Below are 21315 nucleotides of genomic sequence, written 5' to 3' on the forward strand. Positions count from 1 at the left end.
TTGCCATCTTCATTATTTTTCCCCTCCCCCTATTTCTCTCCTCACCATTATTGTCAAGCTCCATCATCCTGTACTCCAATCCTGTGGGTTTTCCTGAAAAAGAAAACCCGCGGTGTGTTATGATCTTGCCGGTTTTCCTGAAAAAGAATGTCCGTCAGATCCCATGCTAGAAATTAATCAGCTCTGCGGGTTTTCCTGAAAAAGAAAACCTGTCGTATGTTATTCTAGCAAACAACAAAAAGAATTGGCCCGTAATTCCCACTTTTTTTTAACACTTGTGTTGCCTTGCTTGACATCGGGGTCATCCCAACAACAAACCACTGTGTGACAGATCAGCCAACCGCGGAAATTGCGCAGGCCAGGCGTCAAGTCTGCGCAAGGCAATTATGTCGCGCCGGCCTTGCGCAAGGGGATATGCCGATGTACTGCTGTTGCGCAGGCCCTGCATTGAGGAATTTGGTTGGCATTTCCTTGACGGAGGCCCTGTGTCAAGGAAATGCCAACACAATTGCTCGACACAGGGCCTCTGTCAATAAAATGCCATAATTGGCGAACCTTGACGCAGGGCCTCTGTCAAGGAAGTGCCAACGGCGGCGCCACTTGCCTTCCGCGTAGAGACATCACGTTGGCCACCAAAGCAAATTGGTGGCGTTGGGGGGGGGGCGCCGGCTTTGGTTTCTGACCCGACGGGTCTCGGGTCGACCCAACCTATTAGGCACCAAAAACACCCAAATTTACTGTTGGAGGCATTGTAGTTGGGTCGCAGGCGGATCCGGTTGGAAAATAGGCTACCCGAACCCAACCCAAAAGTCTAGCGGGTCTGTGGCGGGTCGGGTCAAAAACCAGTTTTTGAGACAAAAGCCCAGACCCGACACGGGTCGGGTACCCGGCGGGTCACCCCGACCCACTTTCAACAGCTTTCAACCCTAGATCTTTTTTTTTTTTTTTTTTTTTAAAGTGCAGATTTGATTTGACATTGCGCACTACAACCAACCGGTCAGGGTTGTTCAGTTGGGACATAAAAATGCTGCTCAGTTGTCTTTTTCTTTGTAGGGCAGGATAATTTATTATTTCCTCCCGTATTTGAAGCAGCTAAAAGTCATAGTCCTACCAATCATGTCTGAACCCACCTTTGATATCTGCTCTACAAACTGGTCTGATGACTGGAACTCCAATCACTCCGACAGATCGAGAATCGACAACTGCCCTACAAGCTGGTCTGATGACTGGAACTCCAATCACTCCGACAGCTCCAGAATCGACATCTGCCATGAACCATGGCCCGATGAATGGTTTTCCCAAGAAGATGTTGAAGAAGTGGAGGGACCTGTGGTGGATTCATATCAGCTTGACCTTGGAGACGTCATAGCTCCGAAGAACACTCGAACGATCATGATGAGTGACCATCTCAACGCTGTTGGACTCACCGCAGAGGAGTCCAGGAAGCTCAGCACTCGCTCGGAACGCGAGGACGAAAAGACCATCATCCGATGTCTCAAAGAGGTCAGTCTCACCCTCTTATATCCCGCCGAGACCACTCGAACACCAGGCTCACCCATCTCTCTTCGGGTGCTAGCTTTCCAGCTGTAAACCGTCAGAAAAGTCGTACGAGATGTACGCCGAGAATGCAACCTTCCATGATCCGCTCGTGAGCTTCTCTTCTCATATCCTTGAGGCGGGAAATGCCCCTCATATCCATTCTGGTTCTTTCTGGCGAGATTGTAGACGATGGCGACGCCGCTATCGACTATCAAATCCCAGTTCAACGGGATGCCGAAGATGTTCAGCAGCTCGACCATCGACAAGTTCGAGCTCCTCCAAAGCCCACCCACCATGCCCACCCCGCCGGGACCCGACCAATTCACGGTGATCAATCAGGATGTCACCTGTGGGTCATTTTAGTCACCTTGACGGCGATGCGCTACTGACTCGATGGCGATTGTGCTCGATCGGCTTGCTACAGACTATCGCGACGGTAGCAAGTTGAAGACGCTGAATTCGTTGGTTACCTTGGAGAGAGACCCGCAGGGAAAGGTGATCAGGCACACCGAAGAATGGTCCCACGCCAAGGTCACCGGTATGTCGAGTCTCCACCTCAACGCCAGAGCTCTGTGTCCTGAAAAGCGAACCCCTCTGCACCAGATAAATCGGACGGGTTTCTGGGCCAGTTGAATGAATGGAGGAAGATAGCGGCGGCCGAAGTGATTGCAAAGTTGGTGCCCGAGGAGCCTCCAAAAGGTACCCAAAAGGAGAAGTGATGGGCGGGATCATCTAGCTGAACGGACTGACAATACTGCTCAAATCCTCGTGCACTGAACTCCGATACTTGACCATTATGTTTTTTTAAATAGTTAAATATCAAAGCCTCTTGTACCTCTTATAGCCTCATATTTGTTCAAATAATCATCCTTTATCTGTCTGCTGCCTCTCATTCTTGCGCCCCGACAGGCCGCTTATCTGGATCTGAAGGTTGGAGGGTCATTGTTGTACAAGCACAACAACCTTCAGCCCATCTCAGCATCACACCGGTCTTCATCACTTTCCGCTTCATATTTGTATTTGTCACAGCCCTCTCCACCTATATGTAGTTTGAGCTGTATTCCCACAATCCAAGTTGCGGCACTCAAGAACACAGACACATTTCTCCATTCTTTGTCCATAGTTTTTCATCATGAGGCTGACGCTGGGTCATTGGAGCTTTCCTTGCTGCGCAGCTGCGTATGTGTCTCGCATGGATGGATGGCTTAGATAAGCAATATTTGGCGGGGATTATGTAAGCATGTGATTGACCACAAGGGCAATTTTCCACATAATTTTGAAGACCACTGATACAGAACGCAAGGGTTTACGACCAGGAAAGCACCAGCGCGGACGGAGGAAGACACGGAAGAAGGCGAGGCCGAGAAGAGCGAGCGGTTAGAAGATGAGCGTCCGAGCGTGGGGCGGGTATTCGAGCGTGGCGGTCGGCGTGCTCGTGGCGCTGGGCGTGGGGAGCGTGGTGGTCGAGCTTGTGGTCCGGCCGTTCAGGAAGCGAGCCCGGTCTCGATCGTCTCGTCGGGACCATGATCATCAGGGACCCGGAACGGATCGAGCGGCGACGAAGCTCACCGACCTCATCGGTTCGTCTCGTGGCCATTTCCCTCCCGGCTTGCTCTGATCGGAACGGCCGCTTACACACATCCGGGGCCGGCCTGGACGTGTGCAGGAAACACGCCCCTCCTGCGGATCAACTGTCTCAGCGAGGCCACCGGGATCGAGATCTGGGCGAAATGCGAGGTGGGTTCTCGCGCCTCTCCGGGCCCCGCTCGCGCCACCGCTGCTCACACCCCTCCCTCTCTCGCCCCATTTTTCCGGCGGTCATCCCACACAGTTCTTGAATCCAGGCGGGTCGATCAAGGACCGGATCGCGCTCCAAAGTACGTCCGTCCACCCATCACAGACCAGCGAGTCGATGGGAGGGGAGGGAGACTGATGGCTGCTGCGCTTTGCCTGCGCTTTGGTGGAAAAAAGTTGTGAGGGAGGCAGAGACGGCCGGGTTGATTGCGCCGGACACGACGCCCCGATGTCGGGTGTTTGAGGGGACGAGCGGGAGCACGGGGATCAGTCTTGCCATGGTTGCCCGGGCGATGGGGTACGACGCAGGCAGGTGCTTTTCCTCTCCTCCACGCGTCCCACCCCCACACACCCACACATAAAGCTGAGCTTCGCTCTCTCGAGGGGGGACACACAGAGATCGTTTTGCCGGACGACACGGCGGTCGAGAAGGCCCAATTGATCGAGAACATGGGCGCAACCGTCGTCAAAGGTTTGCCTCCCCTCCCCAGTCATCGAGTGGCCATCTCTGATCCGTCCTGTTTTGCGAAACCTCCCCGGGGCATATTAGTCCGTCCAGTGAGCATCTCCAACCGGGCCCATTACGTGAATGTCGCGCGGGACCGGGCCCGGCAGTTTACGGCCCAACAGGGAGAAGGCAGGGCGCGGGGGCTGTTCGTGGACCAATTCGAGAGCCCGATGAACTGGCGGACGCATTACGGGTGCCTCAGAGTCTCCTTTCTCCCCGCACGCTCTCTCCGTCGCTTATGTGCTGATGTTCGTGAGAATGTGGATGGACGAGATTGCAGGACGACGGGGCCGGAGATCTGGGCCCAGACGGCCGGCAGGGTGCGTTTCTTCGTCGCCGGCGCCGGCACCGGCGGGACGATGGCGGGGGTCGGCAAGTTCTTGAAGACGAGGGACGAGCGGGTGCAGCTGGTTGTCGCGGACCCCCCCGGCTCTGGCCTCTTCAACAAGGTCTGCGCGCCCTCTCTCGTCCGCCTCTCTGCGCCCCGAAAAGCCTGGCCCTTTTTTTTGTTGATTCGTGTTCTCGCTGGCCGAGGCCTGGATAGGTCAAGCATGGCGTCTTGTTCTCGGACACCGAAGTCGAAGGCAAGCGGCGCCGACACCAGGTCGACACAGTTGAGCCCTTCTTCTTGGCCCGTGTCTCGTATATTTATGTATTCATAGTGTTGTTGTTTTCGGAAATGGAAATAAAGGTGGTTGAGGGGATCGGGTCGAACCGGATGACGGGAAACTTGGAGGAGATCATGGACGTAGTGGATGATGCGATCAAGTGAGCGGTTTATTGCTGGGCGCAGATTGATGAGCTGTGACTGAGCACCAGAGCGATGGCAGGGTGACGGACGCAGAAGCGATCCGGATGTCGCGCAAGATCCTAGAAGAAGAGGGCCTCTTTCTCGGCTCGTCGTCGGCGGTGAACCTCGTGGCCAGTCACAAGCTCGCCCAGGCCCTGAGCGCGGATCGAGAGGCGACCGGCGCCGAGACGCCCGGCTGGATCGTCACCATCCTGTGCGACTCCGGCCACCGCCATCTGTCGAAGTTCTGGAACGACCCGTTCTTGGCCCGCCACGGCTTCCTGGACTCCCCGCCGTCGCTCTCGTAGCTTCAGCTGTTTGGAGGCCAGCGGGCTCGTCGGCACGCATCGAGCCTCTAAGACTCTTGGGAGGACCCTGGCAAGCCTCTGCTGTGAACCGTCCTATGTAACCGGTAGCAATGCACCTTTTTTCCAAAATGATGCTCATGCACTGCAAGAAAAACTCGCGCCACTGGCTCCAGTTGCCATGCGAGTTTATCCTGTGTCACGGCTGTTGTTGCATTGGCCAAGAATTCACCAGTTGTTTTTGCGCAGTCCACTGCACTGCCAGAATAATGGGCTGGGTTGAGGTTATCCCAGTTAAACTGGGATGAACTCAACCAATTTAAACTTGGTTGATCTCAACTGATGAAATATAAATCCAAGGTACCCTTGGGTTTATATTTCATTGGATGAGATCAACCCATTTTGAATTGGTAGAATGCATCCCAGTCAAACTGGGATGACTTCATACCAGCCAAATATGCTGGCAGTGCTGTGCATTGAAGCTGGGTGATCAGCAACCATTGTTAAAGGCTTGCATAGCTCCAGAGGCTTCTTCAGAGCTCTTGCGTGTCATCTGGTGTCAGTTGCACCAGTTTTTCTTGCAGTGATATGAATAATTGCAATTTGGTAGCAACTGGAGGACTTCCTGTCAACTTTGAATAGATCTGGAACTTCAGATTTTGGAGGGAAATCTGAGATTTGGAATTCTGGATCACTTTGGGGATCTTTGGGGACCTATGTGCATAGATTTCCTTGTGAAATCTGAAATTTGGCAGCTCAGATCTGACTTTCCAGATTGACAGGAAGTCTAAAAAACAGTAAGTGGCTGGAAATCTGCATTTTGTGGCGGGAGTGGGGATCAATTTTGTGGTGGGAGTGGGGATCAATTTTGTGGCGGGAGTGGGGATCACATCTGTGAACATGCCCATGTAAAGTATCAAGGATGTGGTTTTCAAGCACAAACCCCAATTTTCCCTGCAGCAAAAGCGCATCCTGGCTGAGAGGCGTCCCAGGGCCCTCTCCTGGGCCCTGTCGCAAACTTAACTAAGTCCTTTGCGACTCCACCGGAAGGACTTAGAGCAACCGCATTGGTGGGGGATTAAATTTCAACTTTAATCCCGGATTAGCACTACCCCGGGGGGGCAACCACATTGGTACAGAGCAAAATGAGGAGTAACTTGTGAGCCTGTGTCTTTTGTGTGACAACAGGACACAAGAAAAAAGGGGGGAATCTGGTTGGATTTCTTGGGATAAAGAAATACAAACAGAGAGAGAAGAAAGAAAGAGAGAAAGAGAGAAGATCAGGTCTAGATTTTAAGTCTTTTTAAATTGATCTGGGCTATTCTCAACCTGGAAAAGTTGGATGCCAGCTGTGCCAGGCCAAAAAGAGTGCAACAGCCTCCAATCACAACAAGGAAACGTTGGTGGGATTCAGAAGTAGGGTTACTACCCTGCTCTGGTTTTATAGGTCTTAACCAGAGATAACCTTTTGATCTTTTAAGATTGGAATAGTATAAGAAATAAAGAAACAGTCAAAGGCAACAGAGTTTCACTCTGGATAAGCAAGGTTCAGTGAAAGAGTTTACTTACTGTCAATATCCTAGGCGCCTGTGACGGTAGGTATACTGGGAGCGTGGTAATCTCTGTGGTGGTGATCCTGGGTTATCTGGGGTGTGGTTCTGGTGTACTGAAGTCTGTAGATCCTCCTCAGGCAAGGGGGATCCTGACTTCCAAAATTTTCACAGTTTGCTTATGTAATTACATATGTACATGTGGTTTGGCGCGCCTGGTAGCGCTGACACGTCACAACTGCGCATGCGCGCCACAACTCAAGAACTCAGGGAATGAGTATAGTTACAAAGAATTGATGAGTTGTAACTAGGGTTAAAATTGTCTGAGGAAACAGAATATGAAGTCAAAACAATGATATCTCCTAAGATGAAAAAGATATGAATTAATTTCATATGTAATAAGTAGAAAAAGAGGCAGACTTTAGGTCCGCTGTGTTGACTCTAAGGCTGACATTCCCTACCACCAAAAAAGGTTGGATTTCTGTAGGAAATTAAACCATGGGGGCAGACCTTTTCTCACTTCTGAAATTCCTTAGAAGGATAGCAGAGTCTGGAATGTCCTTCTCAAGGAGCCATTCATCATGATCAGCACTCAAGCCTTTGTATCTAGCTAAGTACATCATGACATCTCTGTTCTCCACTCTCAATCTTTTGTCTCTGAGAATCTTCTGTATCACTTTATTCTGAGGGTTCTTATCCATGGGGGGAATGACAACTTTAACCTTCTGTCTCAAGGGGAACTTATCTGGATTGGGGTCTCTGTAAGGTTTCACTAAGCTGACAGGGAATGTAGGATGTTTTCTGCTGAATTCTTCAGTCAGTATTCTACAGCATTCTTTCCATGTAAAGCTTTCACTAGGAAAGGTCCAGCAAAGGAGTCTCTCATCTTCTTGGGGCCTGATAAGTTGTTGAAGTTTGCTGTGGATATCAGGACTTTATCACCAACTTTAAAGGATGGTTCTTTATAAGTCTTGTCCCATCTCTCTTTGTTGTAAGAGGTAGCTTCTGTTATGCATTGCTCAGCATGTTTCCTTGCTTTCTCAAAGATCTTTCCATAAGCAAGAGCAGTAGGATGAATGTCTACAGAGTCCTGTTTCAAGAAGTTTCTAGGAAGGTTTGGGATCCAGCCTTTTTCTAGAATAGCAGGAGGTTTTCCAGTGGTTGAGTGTATACTGGTGCAGTAGGCTAGCTCAAGGATTGGTAAAAGTGAGACCCAGTCATGAGTATATCCATCATTGTCTTTGAATTCCAGTCCATAGGCACAAAATCTCCTGATCATGTCTTCAAGTGTTTGGATCATCCTTTCAGCTAGACCATCAGTCTGGGGGTGGTAAGCAGTAGAAAAGGAGAGTTTTGTCCCTAGAATACTATGCAGGCCAGTCCAGAATTCAGATGTAAATTTGGGATCTCTGTCAGAGATGATGATTCTTGGGATGCAAGTTCTAGGCATTACTCTGTTCCAAAACAGTATGGCAGTGTCCATTGCAGAGTCATCCTTAAAGCAGGGAACAAATATTGGGGTCTTGGAGTATCTGTCTACTATTACTAGACAAGCATTGAAACTAGCAGCTCCTCCAGGAGATAAGGAAGTTATTCAATCCATGTTTATCACATCCCATGGTTTAGAAGGTTCTTCTATCTTCATGAGTAGTCCAAATCTCTTTCCTGTAGCCTTGTTGGCTTTCTGGCATCTGTCACAAGAAGAGCAATATTCACTAGTATCTTGTCTCCAATTAGCCCACCAGGCAGTATCAGCTACTTTCTCTAAGGTCCTGCCTTCAGAAAAATGGCCAGAGTAGACACTGTCATGGCACTCATGCAGGATGGTGTTAATGCTGGCTTTATCAGCTAGAACTAGGACAGAATTGTGTTTTTCTCTGAAGTAGATGAGGCCATCAAACAGAGAGAATCTTCCTTCATCATATAACTTTCTCCAAGGCTCCTGAAGAGAGTGTTTCAGTTGGGCATCTTTGGTATCTTTCAGCAGAAGTTCAGACAAAATAACAGTGTTCTTATCTTGTTGGTAGCCTTCTCTCACTGAGTCAAAGAACTCATTCTTGAAAGTAGAGACATGTATGCCCATGATGGGGAATCTATCATCATCTTTGTCCTCAGGGTCATAAGCAGGATTACTTGGATCATTTGGTAAAGCCCATCTGCTAAGTCCATCAGCATTCTTGTGAATATTGCCATCTCTATGGATTATTGTCATATTACCTCTGTATTCTTGAATAGCAATCTGCCACCTGAGCATGTGTCTATTGGGAGTCTTCATGTTCAGCAGTGATCTCAAAGCTGTGCAATCTGTTACAACATGAAATAAACTGCCATCCAAGTAGTAATGGAGTTTTTCCAGAGCCCAAACCAGACATAAGCATTCAAGTTGACTAGCACCATATCTTGTTTCACTGTCCTTTAGTTGTCTGGATATGAAAACAATGGGCCCTTCTTTTCCTACTCCATCAATGACTTGGACTTGATGTAAAGCAGCACCTAGAACAGTCATGCTAGCATCTACATATAGTGTGAAGGGATGGGCCCAGTCTGGGAACAGTAGTAAGGGAGCTGTGGTCAGTTTTTCCTTCAACAGGTTGTATGCCACTATTCTATGAAGAGTCATCTCATATATGACATCTATCCTGGTAAGCTCAGTAAGAGGCTTTGCTATCTCAGCAAACTTCTCAATGTGCTGTCTGTAGTAACCAGCAAAACCAAGAAAAGATTACATTTCTTTCTTACTACTAGGCACAGGCTTTTGGAGGACAGCAGCTACTTTGTTCTGATCTATTCCTATAGCAATTCCAAAACAAGATGGCCTAAAGCTTTGATTTGGTCAAATCCAAAGTTACACTTCTTCAGGGAGATTTTCATGTTCATGTTGATGACAACTTTAAGTATCCTGTCTATCCTAGTAAGGTGTTCTTCCCAAGTATTGGACATAATGATGATATCATCAATGTAGATAATGACCCACTTCTCATCAATCTCCTTTCTGAATTCAATGTCCATCATTCTCTGGAAATGGTAAGGGGCATTCTTGATCCCAAAGGGCATCCTTAGGTACTCATAGATTCCTTTGTGCATAATAATCCTCAGCAGGTGTATGGAATCTTCTGCAATCACATTCTGATGAAAACCTTTGAGTACATCCATGCTAGTCAGAAATTTTGCTTTGGCCAGATTGTTCAGAGTCTCACTGATCTTGGGAATGGGATATCTGTCTGAAGCAGTGTATGAGTTTAGAGCTCTGAAATCTCCTACCATTCTGGACTTTCCATTATGCCAGGCAATAATTACAGGAGTTGTGATCTCAACTACTTCATTATGGCCAACTTTCCTCAGAACATTCAGGTTTACTAGCTCTTCAATATGTTGCTCAAGGGCTTCCCTGCTTTTGGGGCTAGCAGGATAAGGAGGTCTTCTGAGAAGAGGAGGATAAGGCCTCTCAGTTGTCAACTTGAGATGAACTTCATGACCCTTGATGGCACCAAGGGGTTGGTTGGTGTTAGAGAAAGCAAGTTTGTTATTATAGAGGACTTCAAATAGCTTCTCTTTCTGCTCAATAGTTAACTTATCACTGAACTTGGCTTCACAGAGTTCTTCTACAATAAATTGCTGCAGTTGAGGATGGGACTTTTTTACAGCAGAAATTTCATTGGAAAGACTCATTTTCTCCAGATGATGAGATTTAAAACTGAATTTCTTCCTCTTGTTCTCATTTCCAATGGTAAAGAATCTCTCTTTGCTGTTTGTGATAGCAAAACCATAAAGAGACATGTAATCATTTCCAAGGATAAGGTAGCTTATTCTTGCATTTTTCATAACTACAAATTCTGCTAGTATTCTAATTGAACCTTTAGTTTGAGGGAAAATTAGAGCCATTTCTATTATGCCCATTGGTTGTAATTGATCACTACAGCTGTGGAATTTAGCATGATTGATTGGCATGAGTTTGTTTTCCCATTCTGGTATTATAGATTCTAGCAATTTGTTGCTGATGATTGAACAAGAAGCTCCACTATCTAGAAGGCATGAGTGTTCTCTTGAATCAATAAGGACAGTAGTGAGATTTGCTTTTCCAGTAAGATGGGCTTTTCCTCTATCAGGTTTACATTTCATGAGTCTGGCATCTGTGAAACTCCATAAAATAATATGAGTCCTATGGGAGTTGAACCCATGTCTCTTATATCCATGTCAAGTGTACTAACCACTGTACTAAGGACGCTTGGATATTGATAGCTGCAGGTGGGTCAATGAACATCCACTGGTGTCACATGAAGATCCCTAATTGAGGGGAAGACCCGTAAATGACAGGTCATGAATGAGTGACACCAGCAGGTATGATAAAGCTAAGAGTAGCAGAACCACAACCTGACAGCCCCCCGTGCTATGAAAGGGGTTTATCATACCAAGACTCCATAATATCCTAGGTATCACGCGGTAGCGCTGGGCTCATAACCTGTGAAACTCCATAAAATAATATGAGTCCTATGGGAGTTGAACCCATGTCTCTTATATCCATGTCAAGTGTACTAACCACTGTACTAAGGACGCTTGGATATGAATAGCTGCAGGTGGGTCAATGAACATCCACTGGTGTCACATGAAGATCCCTAATTGAGGGGAAGACCCGTAAATGACAGGTCATGAATGAGTGACACCAGCAGGTATGATAAATCTAAGAGTAGCAGAACCACAACCTGACAGCATCTTCTACATGAGAAGACTGACAGGATTTGTCCCAGGTCTGGTGTTGATGAGTCTCAGCTTGGATTTCAGCAATGGAGAAGTCTTGGTTTATCTCACATTCTACAGCATGAGCTCCAAAATCAAAGTCAACCAAAGGATCATAGTTGCCACCATTTCCATTGTACATGGCAAGGATCATGTGGTTGGTTCTATGGTTCTCTTCTTCTTCATCTAACTCAGATTCAGACTTTTGCTGCTCACCTTGATCTTCTCCCTTGTCACTGTTGGCCTCATCATCATCATCTATGCCTACATTGTTTATCCTGTTCTTTTTCTTAGGGCATTCCCTGGAGAAATGGCCAGTTTGTTTGCAGAAATGACATGTAAGTTTGTCCTTGTCAGGGGCAGAGACAGGATTCCTTTTTGAGGAGGACTCAGTTGGCTTGTCAGCTTTCTCAGGAGTAGGATTATTTCTCCATTGGGATCTATTTTGGGCATTATAACTGTGTGTCACAGGCTTGTTCCTTTTCATGACTCTGTCTATTACTTCTTCAGCTATTATAACCATGTCCTCAAAGCTCATTTCAGTAGCATCTCTCTTGTATCTTCTTTTAACAGCATGCTCAAGATTTGGAGGGCATTGCTTTAGGATCTTCTCACAAATGAGATACTCACTGAGCTCAGGTTGATAAGCTTTCAGTCTTTCTCTTTGAGTACCAAACCATTTATGGATTCTCCTTCCATCATAAGTGAAGTGATCACTTTCAAACTCTTGTTGCATTTTCCATTTCCAGTTCTCAGTACCAAATTTGTTTCTGATGGCATTCTTCCACCAGGCCCAAGACTTGTTCCCACACTTATCTCTGATTCCAAGGTACCAGTTTCTAGCAGTGTCAGTCAAGATGATTGTCAGTCTACTAATTATCATATGGTCCAACATTAAATAGTCTCTGACAAGGATATCAGTTTTCTTGATCCATATCTCATGATTGTAAGGAAATTCTCCTGAGAACTTCTCCCAATCACTGTTTTTTGGTATGCCTTTCCACAGCTCTTTCCTCATATCAAAGTCAATTGGTCCATGATCAATGTAAGGGAATTCATCATTGGAAAATGGACTGTTATGATTGTTAGCTGGTTTGGAGAAGTTGGGTTTATCTGATTGGTGAGAGTCAGGTAGAGGAGTATTGTCCATGGCAGGAGGTGGTCTGTGGGAAGCAAATTGAGCAGGATTTCTCAGATTGTCTTGGTGGTGCTGGCCTTCACTCCGAGCATTAAGCACTGGATTATTATAGTTGAGATGAGGAGGACAATCTCTATCAGCAGGTCCAATTGATTGCTCTAACTTGGTATTGGTGCTATTCACTACAGAAGAAATATCACAGAGTCTTCTTTTGGTCCGCTCAAATCTATTGTGACCATTAGATTGAGGGTCACTCATTTGATTTTACAAAGAGGAAAGTTTGTGGTACATTTTATCTTCCATTTCATCCAAATTCTTACCAAGTGAGTCCATGTTGGAATGGCATTGGGATTCATTGACCAGAATGAGGTCTTGCACTCCTTCCAATTTCTCTTGAACACTTCCTAGCTTTTCTTCAAGGAGTTTTCCCAATTGTTCAAACTCACTGGAATTCACAGGAGGTCTCTCTTTGGCACAGTCTCTCATTTGATTCAGGAATTGGTCAAGCAAATGGGGCATAAATTCCTCTCTAAAGATATCAATGATGGAAACATTGAGGACTTCTCTGAAATTTTGGACACAAGATTCTAAAAGAGTACCAGGGATTGTTTCCACAGTTCCAGAAAGTTCAGAAAGAAATTTAGAGAACAATGAATGTAATTTTTCTTCTAACAAAATGGGACCATTGTTAGACAAATCATCCAAGTTTATTAAAGACACAGTTTTATCTGAATTGTAAAAAACAAGATCAAGGGTTCCCCCTATAAAATAACAAAAGAGCAAAAAAAAATCAAGGGTTTCCCCTTATGTAAAACTTCCAAAAAATGACCGCAATAATCTCCATACAATAATCATTCAAAAAATAAAATCTTGACCTAGCCCCCCAACAACAGCAGAGCTGTGTACTCAGGCTCACCCCCCAGCCCGCGTCTAGTGCGCAGGTCAAAAGGGATGGACATGAAGGCCCCCGGCCAGCAGCTAAGGCTACGGACCAGTGGGGGGCCCACTCTTCGCCCCTCAGACTGCGCATGTGCCACAGCGGAGGGGTTGAGGGCGATGGATAGCTGGAAGTGCAGCATTTCCAATCGCCCTGGGGAATTGATAATCTCAAACGCTGCCTCTCTTTTAAGCAGTTTGTCCTTTGCTGCGTTGCTGGACTCGCCGCCGCCGTTCTCTCAACTCGTGCTGAATCAAATTCACCGTTACCCTTGCCACAACGTTGTACATATCCACCGTCGCTATCTGCAACCCACCGCCACATCACCCTATTATTGCTGTGCACTAACAAACCACCGTGGCGTAACCTGACTCGAGGGGTGAGGGGAATTTGTGCAAGCTGTTATTGCTGCTACCAATGCCCATCTAGCATAATATACGTGTCGCCTTATTATCATCCTCAAAGAAAACATTGCCCATCTTTGCACCAGAAATAAATCCAGGACGTGGGGAAAAGACGGCTGGAAGAAAGTGGTGGTCTGCATCGTCGCGGATGGGCGGAAGGTCATTCATCCACGAGTTCTCGACTGGTAAGCTCTCCTGGTCACCGTACATACATAGTCCTGTCAGCGCTAATACACGGTTTCTTGGGGGGTAGTCTTTCCGCATTAGGTGTTTACTAGGGAAATTGCGGCTGCGCCGCAGAACAAAGGCAAAGACCAAGTGCCAGTCAAACAGATAAACAATTCAAATACACATGTTGCATGACAATAGGACAGTTCACATTTGAGGTTGAGAGCTGCTGGTTTGATTATGACATGTGTGGTGCTGCTTGCTGGTTTCAGAAATCTGTTATCTCACCAGCCAAATTTCCCTGAACCGGTTCTGCTATGTGGTTTGAAATTTTTGCATTGCTGAAAAAATTGAAATGAGAAACCCCCTGATGTGTCTAATTTCTTCATTCAATTTCATGAGTTAGGTCTCATTTGGCAGTGGTATATCACAAGCATAATAATTTGGATTCTTGTCACACCTAATAATGTTTTGGTTGACTTTTTCACACAAGATGTCAAGCAAAATTTCCAGTATTACATTGGCAATAAAACTGCCAAATGCATTCTTACTTATAAATAATAAAATAAAAATATCACAGGCCATTAAAAACATCCTTCTCACAGTAACTTCTTGACAACCCTGAATTTTAGGTCTATGTACCTTGGATTCAGTTACACAAGCTATGCCTAATCCCTTGAGCAAAGTAGGCCTAGACAATGCCATATAAATTTGCCCATGAGCAAAAGCTGGCCTTAGCAGAAACAACCCACTGTTTCAAGTGACTGCCTTGATATTTCATGATGGTAATGGCAAGCAGACTGGTAACTGGGAAATAAAATATTGAGAAAGAGGAACCAAAATCTATGTCAGGTTCATAAGTCAGGCCCCATTTGAAAATATTTGGACTCCCTGGTAGATCTTGAATTTGAATGGCCATTCTGACGGCCCAATGGAATTTCAGGTAAAAACTATATGTGGTCATTTATTGTTTTTGTTATTACAACTATTTTATCCTTTTGTTCAGCAAAGGTCTAATGTTGGAGCTGAAAAAGCAAGACAATATGAGATCTGCGCTTGTGCAAGTAGCCAGGCAGCAGCCCAAAGATAAACCTTCCAACCAAAGGTTAAGAATTGAGTATGAGTTGTGATCTATCTCATCAACAGGAGACCTTGAAGAGAGTATCTTAGATCAACATTGTGTGTTCCCCAATTTACAAATTAGGTTGGCACTTTCTGGTTACACCAGGAAAAAAAAATAGTCACTTGATGGCAAGTGACATGATGCAGCTTTGGTTTCTGCTCCAGAGCTACTCCAGCGCTGCTCCAAGTCTACTCCACCAGCACTTGTAGAGCTTGCAGGACTGCACCAGAGCACTCAATGTGGCACAGTCAGCTGATCCTAATTTTTTCCCAGGAACAGCTGATGCTCATCATAAGCTGAGCAGTAGGCATTGACTGAGCCTGGGCCAAAGCTGAGAATTGGCTGAGCCTGGGCCACAGCTGAGCATTGGATATTCCAAGCCTGATACAAATCCAAGTGTCAGCTGGACCAAGAATATTCCAAATCTGAGCATCAGCTTAGCCAACAATGGTCCAAAGCTGAGCATCATCTTTTAAAAGGCTTGTGCAGAGCTTAGGATCAGCTGGGACAATACTGTTCCAAAGATTAACACCAGCTGGCCCAAAACATTTCAAAAGCTGAGAATCAGCTGAGCCAATGCTGGTACAAAGCTGAGCATTGGCTGAGCCAAGGCTGTTCTAAAGCTGAGTATCAGATGTTTTGAGACTATTAAAAAGATTAATATCACCTGAGCCAAGGCTGTTCCACAGCTGAGCATCAGCTGAGCCAAGGCTGGTCCACAGCTGAGCATCAGCTGAGCCAAGGCTGGTCCACAGCTGAGCATCAGCTGAGCCAAGGCTGGTCCACAGCTGAGCATCAGCTGAGCCAAGGCTGGTCCACAGCTGAGCATTGTCTTAGCCAAGGTTGATCCACAGCTCAGCATCAGCTGAGCCAAGGCTGGTCCACAGATGAGCATAAGCTGTTACAGGAGTGGTCAGACTCAGAATCTGAGCATTGGCTGGGCCAAGATTTAATCAAAGCTGAAAATCAGCTGAGCCAATACTGGTCCAAAGCTGAGCATTGGCTGGGCCAATGATGGTCCTAGTATGAGTCTAAGATGAGCCATGAGTGGAATAAAGCTGAAACGCAGCTGGGCCAGGACTGGTTCTGATCTGGGCAACAAAGCTGAGCATGAGCTGGGCAACAAAGCTGAGCATAAGCTTGGAGCTAAAGCTGAGTATCAGCTGACCAGAAATGGGGATCAGTGGTGCCCAGTGAAAACTGAGGATCTCCTGTGGAAATTCTGAAATTGGTTAGATGGTGGGTAGATGATGGGTAGATGGTGGGTAGATGGTGGGTAGCCTGCTGGAGCTGGCATGATGTCACTTGTCATCAAGTGACTATTTTTTTTTCCTGGTGTTATGATTGTCCAATTTGACTGGAAATGAATAACTGTTGGCTTGGCTCATGTCTGTGTTTCTCAATGTTTTGGGAATTTCCCTGAGGAAGATGTGAGAAAAAATATACAGCAAGGTATTGCAATGATGACCATGGTCCACGGAATTAGTTGATGAGATGTGATGGCTGGTTTGTTTCAGGAGAGTCCAAGCAAACAAAGTTGGTGTTCCATTTCCAGGGCTAACAGGGTTTATTTATAGAGAAAAGGAGAAAAATGGAAAGTCAAGAGATATATGTAGGAGTTATACAAAGGGAATTGCCCAGCTTGGAAACATCCGGTCTGAGTTAGAAATCTAGTCTACAAGGCTTGGTCACGTCAATCTGAGAGGCCTCCCAGGTCCATATGTGGATTGCCAGATCCCAGAAATCCAGATCTTACCAAATTGCTTGCTCTGTCGACCGCACCCAGGCCATGCCACCAGTTGTCCAGCTTCCTCAGAGTCACATCCGGCCGCCTTGTTGTGCTCTTCTGACCGCTCTTGGTCTTGCACCCTCAAAGGAAGCCGTCCTAGGCTTTTTAGTTCATGTTCTTGCTTTGTCACTCTTGGCCATACACTCTTATATATTTGTTTGCGGACACCTGTATGTGTATCCCTATTTCCCCATTTGCTGTGCGGCATTGGCAATGGGCCTCCAGGCAGATCACTACGAGTCAGATACTTTCTCAAGGGTCCCATTGGGCCGCCCCCGCATTGTAAGCTTCACAACAACATCAGGAATTGTCATAATAAGTCCAGAAAGCCGCAAGAGCCAAAAAGCAGCGAAGAGGTGCAAGACGTGTATGAGAAGTTATCCGCAATATGTTTGCCCTAGGTCTTGACGGTTTCTGCGTGCCTATCTGCAGGCAAGAATGACTTTATCACCCTTGGATCAGCCAATATTGAGCGGCTATTTGGCACTCTTCAGAGCGGGGTCCCAGCAGGACTGCTGACAGGGATCTCCGGGGAGTCCGCCTCCTGCTTATCACTTCATCTTTGATTGAACCTCCAACTCCACCATGCCCTTGGATCTTGGCAAACGCATCTATTTGTGCATTGAGAGCGTGTTCCCGACCAGGAGATTGCACAAAATGACATCCAGATTGCTCGCGCGTTGGACCGGATCTTGTCTTCCTCGGCCCCCGAAGCTCAGAAAAAGGCCTAGCAATCACCAGTGCGGTCGTTGACAAATGCCAATGTAGACTTGAACAGGAGCTTGCTGTATGTTAAAGCTAGGCTGATTGTGGGTGCGAGCTGATTCAAAATGCTAGTATGAGTTGATGAGTTGACATATACATAGCACAAGAGACTTGCTATGAGAACGGTTAAAGGAATGTGGCAGGGATGTTGGGATATACTGAGGGCTTATGTATTGTTTTTGGGTTTAGGCTAAGGGTTTGGAATATGCATTGCTGTGAATATTTTACCCGGGACCGGTGCTGGTCACAGTTGGGCAAGGAAGTTGGATTCAGAGTGAGTTGAGATGGGCAATTTTTTAATAATGGAACTATCTTTGTGCCTTGATTCATTGGTGACATGTATAAAGCGGAGGAGACAGGGTGGCACCGAGACTGGTGCTGGTCATAGTCGGGTTAGGAAGTTGGATTTGAAGAAAGTTGAGATACGCAAATATTGATTAATGGAACTGCCTTTCAGAGTGGTTTCAAGCAAAGACATGGATAGAGCGGAGGAATATATTTTGGGGCTGAGTTCGGGAAAAGCCCTTGGAGTAATGATGTTGTCCGGATTTAGATAAGAAGAGAATGAATTGAGGCAGAACAAAGGGAATAGTGTATAATCATGTGAGGAGGAAGAACAATAGATTGAGGGCGTTGGACAGAGGATCGGAAGAGGGGAGCTCATTTAGAAAAGCTATAAATAGAGGGTGTCGATGAGGGGAAAACGGCAAGGCTCCAGAGTTTCAGACTCATCATGGAAGCCTTCATAAGGCAAAATGCTGCTATTTTTTTTCCAGGAACTGGGAAATCTCTGTTTGGGATCAAGATGGCGTAGGATCCAACATGGTTCAAGACCAACCCATGACAGCACACATTTACGAGTTCACCACCCAACTTTTGGTAGACAGTGACCTGAAGTTCAAGGGATTAGAGAAGGGAATCGTGCTCACACAGATCATCTTCTGCATGAAAGAGCGCAACCAGAAGAAGATCAACTCTCACCGGTGGATGTTCAATTCCTTCTGTCCACTTCTTCAGCCCAACGTCTGCGTGCTTCTCGAGGTGGGCACCAAACCGGGCCCGCGTAGCTTGTACCATCTCTGGAAATGAATGGATCTCAACTCAAACGTTGGTGGCGCGGGTGGTGAGATTTGTGCAATGAAAGGCAAAGGCTGGCTCGGACTACTCAACCCCATAGTGGCCGCTCAAAACTTCGAATATAAAATGTCAAGTGAGCACGTTATTAGGCACCCACACCTGCGCTATGCCTTGTGAGATACTGATGATGAGAATGTTGGTTGGTCTTCTAGACATCTTGGATAAACAACGGAATCCGTATTCGGCTATATATCTGTTCTACCCGGCGCATTCTCAGCCTATCGATACATTGCACTCAAGAACAATGAGATCGGGCGAGGACCGCTAGCGTTGTACTTCAAGGGCAAAACGCTTGCCGGTCGGGATGCGGATGTGTTTACGTCGAACATGTATCTGGCCGAGGACCGGATCCTGTGCTGGGAGCTGGTGGCCAAACGCGGGCACAACTGGGTGCTCAAGTACGTCAAGAGCGCCTGGGGCGAGACCAATGTGCCCAACGAGGTCCCAGAATTCATCATTCAGCGCCGTCGTTGGCTCAACGGAAGCTTCTTCGCCGCTATTTATTCCTTGGCACATATAGGCCAGATGTCTCGCACCGAACACTCCCAAAAGAAAGCTCTTGCACTCTACTTCGAAGGACTCTACAACTTTTTGAATCTTTTATTTTCTTGGTTTGGATTGGCAAACTACATTGTGAGCATGATCCCTCCCCCCCCCCTCTCAGCGTTTCTCAGTTATTCCAGCGTGAGCTAACATACTGCTGTCCTACATCAGTACATTTTTTTTGTACTACTATCATCCTCACTCGAAGACCCATCTCTGAAAATGCCCAAGGCAATCACAATCATCAATACTTTATTACACGTAAGATTACTTGCTCGGTTTAGTCGCATACGAGAGTAAGATGATTAACATGTGTAGAATGCTATTGCTTAGTATCTCTATACTGGAACTTTGATAGGGTGCTTTTTGCTATCCATGGGAAACCGGCCACAAGGGTCAGTGAGGTGACTTTCAGTTACTAGTCTGAAAACAAATAGTTGACTTTCATTTTATCCTTCCCAGGGCCAAGTGGAAATATATTTCTGCTATGATAATTTTTGGATGCCTTGCACTCTACATGTTGGTCGCGTGTGTGTTGATTTTAGTCAAAGCTGTCAAGGGTGGAGCCAATGCCACCCTGTATGCGCAAATCGTCATTTCATTGATTGCTACTTTGGGTAAGATTGAGCAATCTTGCTGCTATCCGATTATCCTTGACCCGCTCGCTGACTGATCTGGCATTTTGCTCGACTCAGGTTCTTGGATCACGTCAAGTGTCCTGGCGCTAGATCCGTGGCATTTGCTAACCTGCATGTTGCAGTATTTGTGAGTAACCACTCAGCCAATCTATCAGAATTTGAACCAAACATCACTCATCATTGAGTGTTTATTCCTCTCAGGTTATTGGCCCCAGCATATATCAACGTACTCAACGTCTATGCATTCGCAAACCTTGTAAGCCAGCAATTTGGTGCCACACAACTGTGTGATTCTTTGACGATTCTCAGACTGAATTTCGTGTGCGTACCCTTTTGACACGGCGTAGCATGATTTTTCTTGGGGAACGAAGGACCAGAACATCATTTTAACCGACCTGGGAGTGGCAGTCTTTGCTGGCGATTCGAAAGTAGAGATCACATGCCCGCTGGAGCAGAAAGATCTTGACCAGACTTATGACAAAGCGCTGATGAACCTGAAAACTCGGCCGAAATTGGTTGAAAAGAACCGGTCGGACAAGGAGAAAGAAGCTCTAAAGCAAGACTATTACAAAAGCGTCCGAACAAACGTTGTCCTGCTCTGGACGCTCGCCAACGTAAGTCTCCTCCCGATCCGCCTTGATCGATTCTTATAGGTACACTCGCTGAGCGCTGGGTTATCTAGGGTATCGTGGTCGCTTGCATATTGGATGGCGATGTGAGAAGCTCCTTTGCTTTGGGAAAAGCCAGCTTGAAGGTCCGGCTATACATGATCATCATTCTTGGCTTTGTAGCCTTCAGTAAGTCTCCGCCCTGGTATCAATCATCAGACCGTCCTTCTGACCAATCCTCCAACTTCTCCCCTCCCTTTTTGTTCCACAGTGGCGCTGATCCGTCTCGGCGGATCAACAATCTACCTCGGCATCCGGCTGTTTGCCTGCTGATTTCATACTGTCAACTGTTTGGCTGTTTAAAACATTTTGACTGTGGCATCCATTATGTGTAGCAACAACCAGATCCACACGTGTTTATTTATATTGTGCACCAATGTTGTACTTGCATGTAATTTTTGGCTTTCTTTGAGGGGCTTGACTATTTGACTCCCAAAAATTACATTCTGACTCCCAAAACATAATTTTTGGGAGTTGGAATGTAATTTCCCCACATAGATTGGGAGTCGGAAATGTACTTTTATAAGAAACTAGAGGCCAAGGCGGCTGCGCCGCTGCAGAGCCCAGATGCCCAGCTCCACTATTCTTCAGCCAGCAACATTACTTTTTGTACTCAGCAACAGTAATGTTTGTACTCAGCAGCCTTAGTTTCTTTACTCAGCAGTGGTATTTTATGTTTTCATGTTTTTGAATGCTAAATGCACACATTCTTTGAGGTGATATGTTGTAATCTCACAGTTTAATTTTTCTGTTGGGCAAAAAATGAATGCATTGGAAAATATTTG

General features: G+C 46.4%; 2 protein-coding genes across 2 annotated transcripts; both read left to right on the forward strand.

The window, feature by feature from the left end:
- Window positions 1–2923: 2923 nt before the first annotated feature.
- PtA15_12A293 (uncharacterized protein) lies at window positions 2924–4939 on the forward strand (the record flags this gene model as incomplete). The annotated part of the gene is made up of 11 exons (XM_053161887.1): window positions 2924–2946; window positions 3028–3119; window positions 3206–3276; window positions 3371–3416; window positions 3511–3642; window positions 3731–3805; window positions 3884–4034; window positions 4122–4290; window positions 4386–4454; window positions 4533–4609; window positions 4672–4939. 11 exons carry the CDS (start codon window positions 2924–2926, stop codon window positions 4937–4939), a joined length of 1173 nt encoding a protein of 390 aa, XP_053025860.1.
- A 13427-nt stretch (window positions 4940–18366) lies between these two features.
- PtA15_12A294 (uncharacterized protein) lies at window positions 18367–20803 on the forward strand (the record flags this gene model as incomplete). The annotated part of the gene is made up of 11 exons (XM_053161888.1): window positions 18367–18607; window positions 18689–18754; window positions 18899–19314; window positions 19396–19485; window positions 19558–19619; window positions 19687–19841; window positions 19920–19989; window positions 20064–20118; window positions 20210–20476; window positions 20545–20659; window positions 20742–20803. The coding sequence occupies 11 exons, from the start codon at window positions 18367–18369 to the stop codon at window positions 20801–20803; spliced, it is 1599 nt and encodes a 532-aa protein (XP_053025861.1).
- Between the last annotated feature and the right edge of the window lie 512 nt (window positions 20804–21315).

This window comes from Puccinia triticina, chromosome 12A (genome assembly GCF_026914185.1).
Source record: "Puccinia triticina chromosome 12A, complete sequence".
Lineage (NCBI taxonomy): Eukaryota > Fungi > Basidiomycota > Pucciniomycetes > Pucciniales > Pucciniaceae > Puccinia > Puccinia triticina.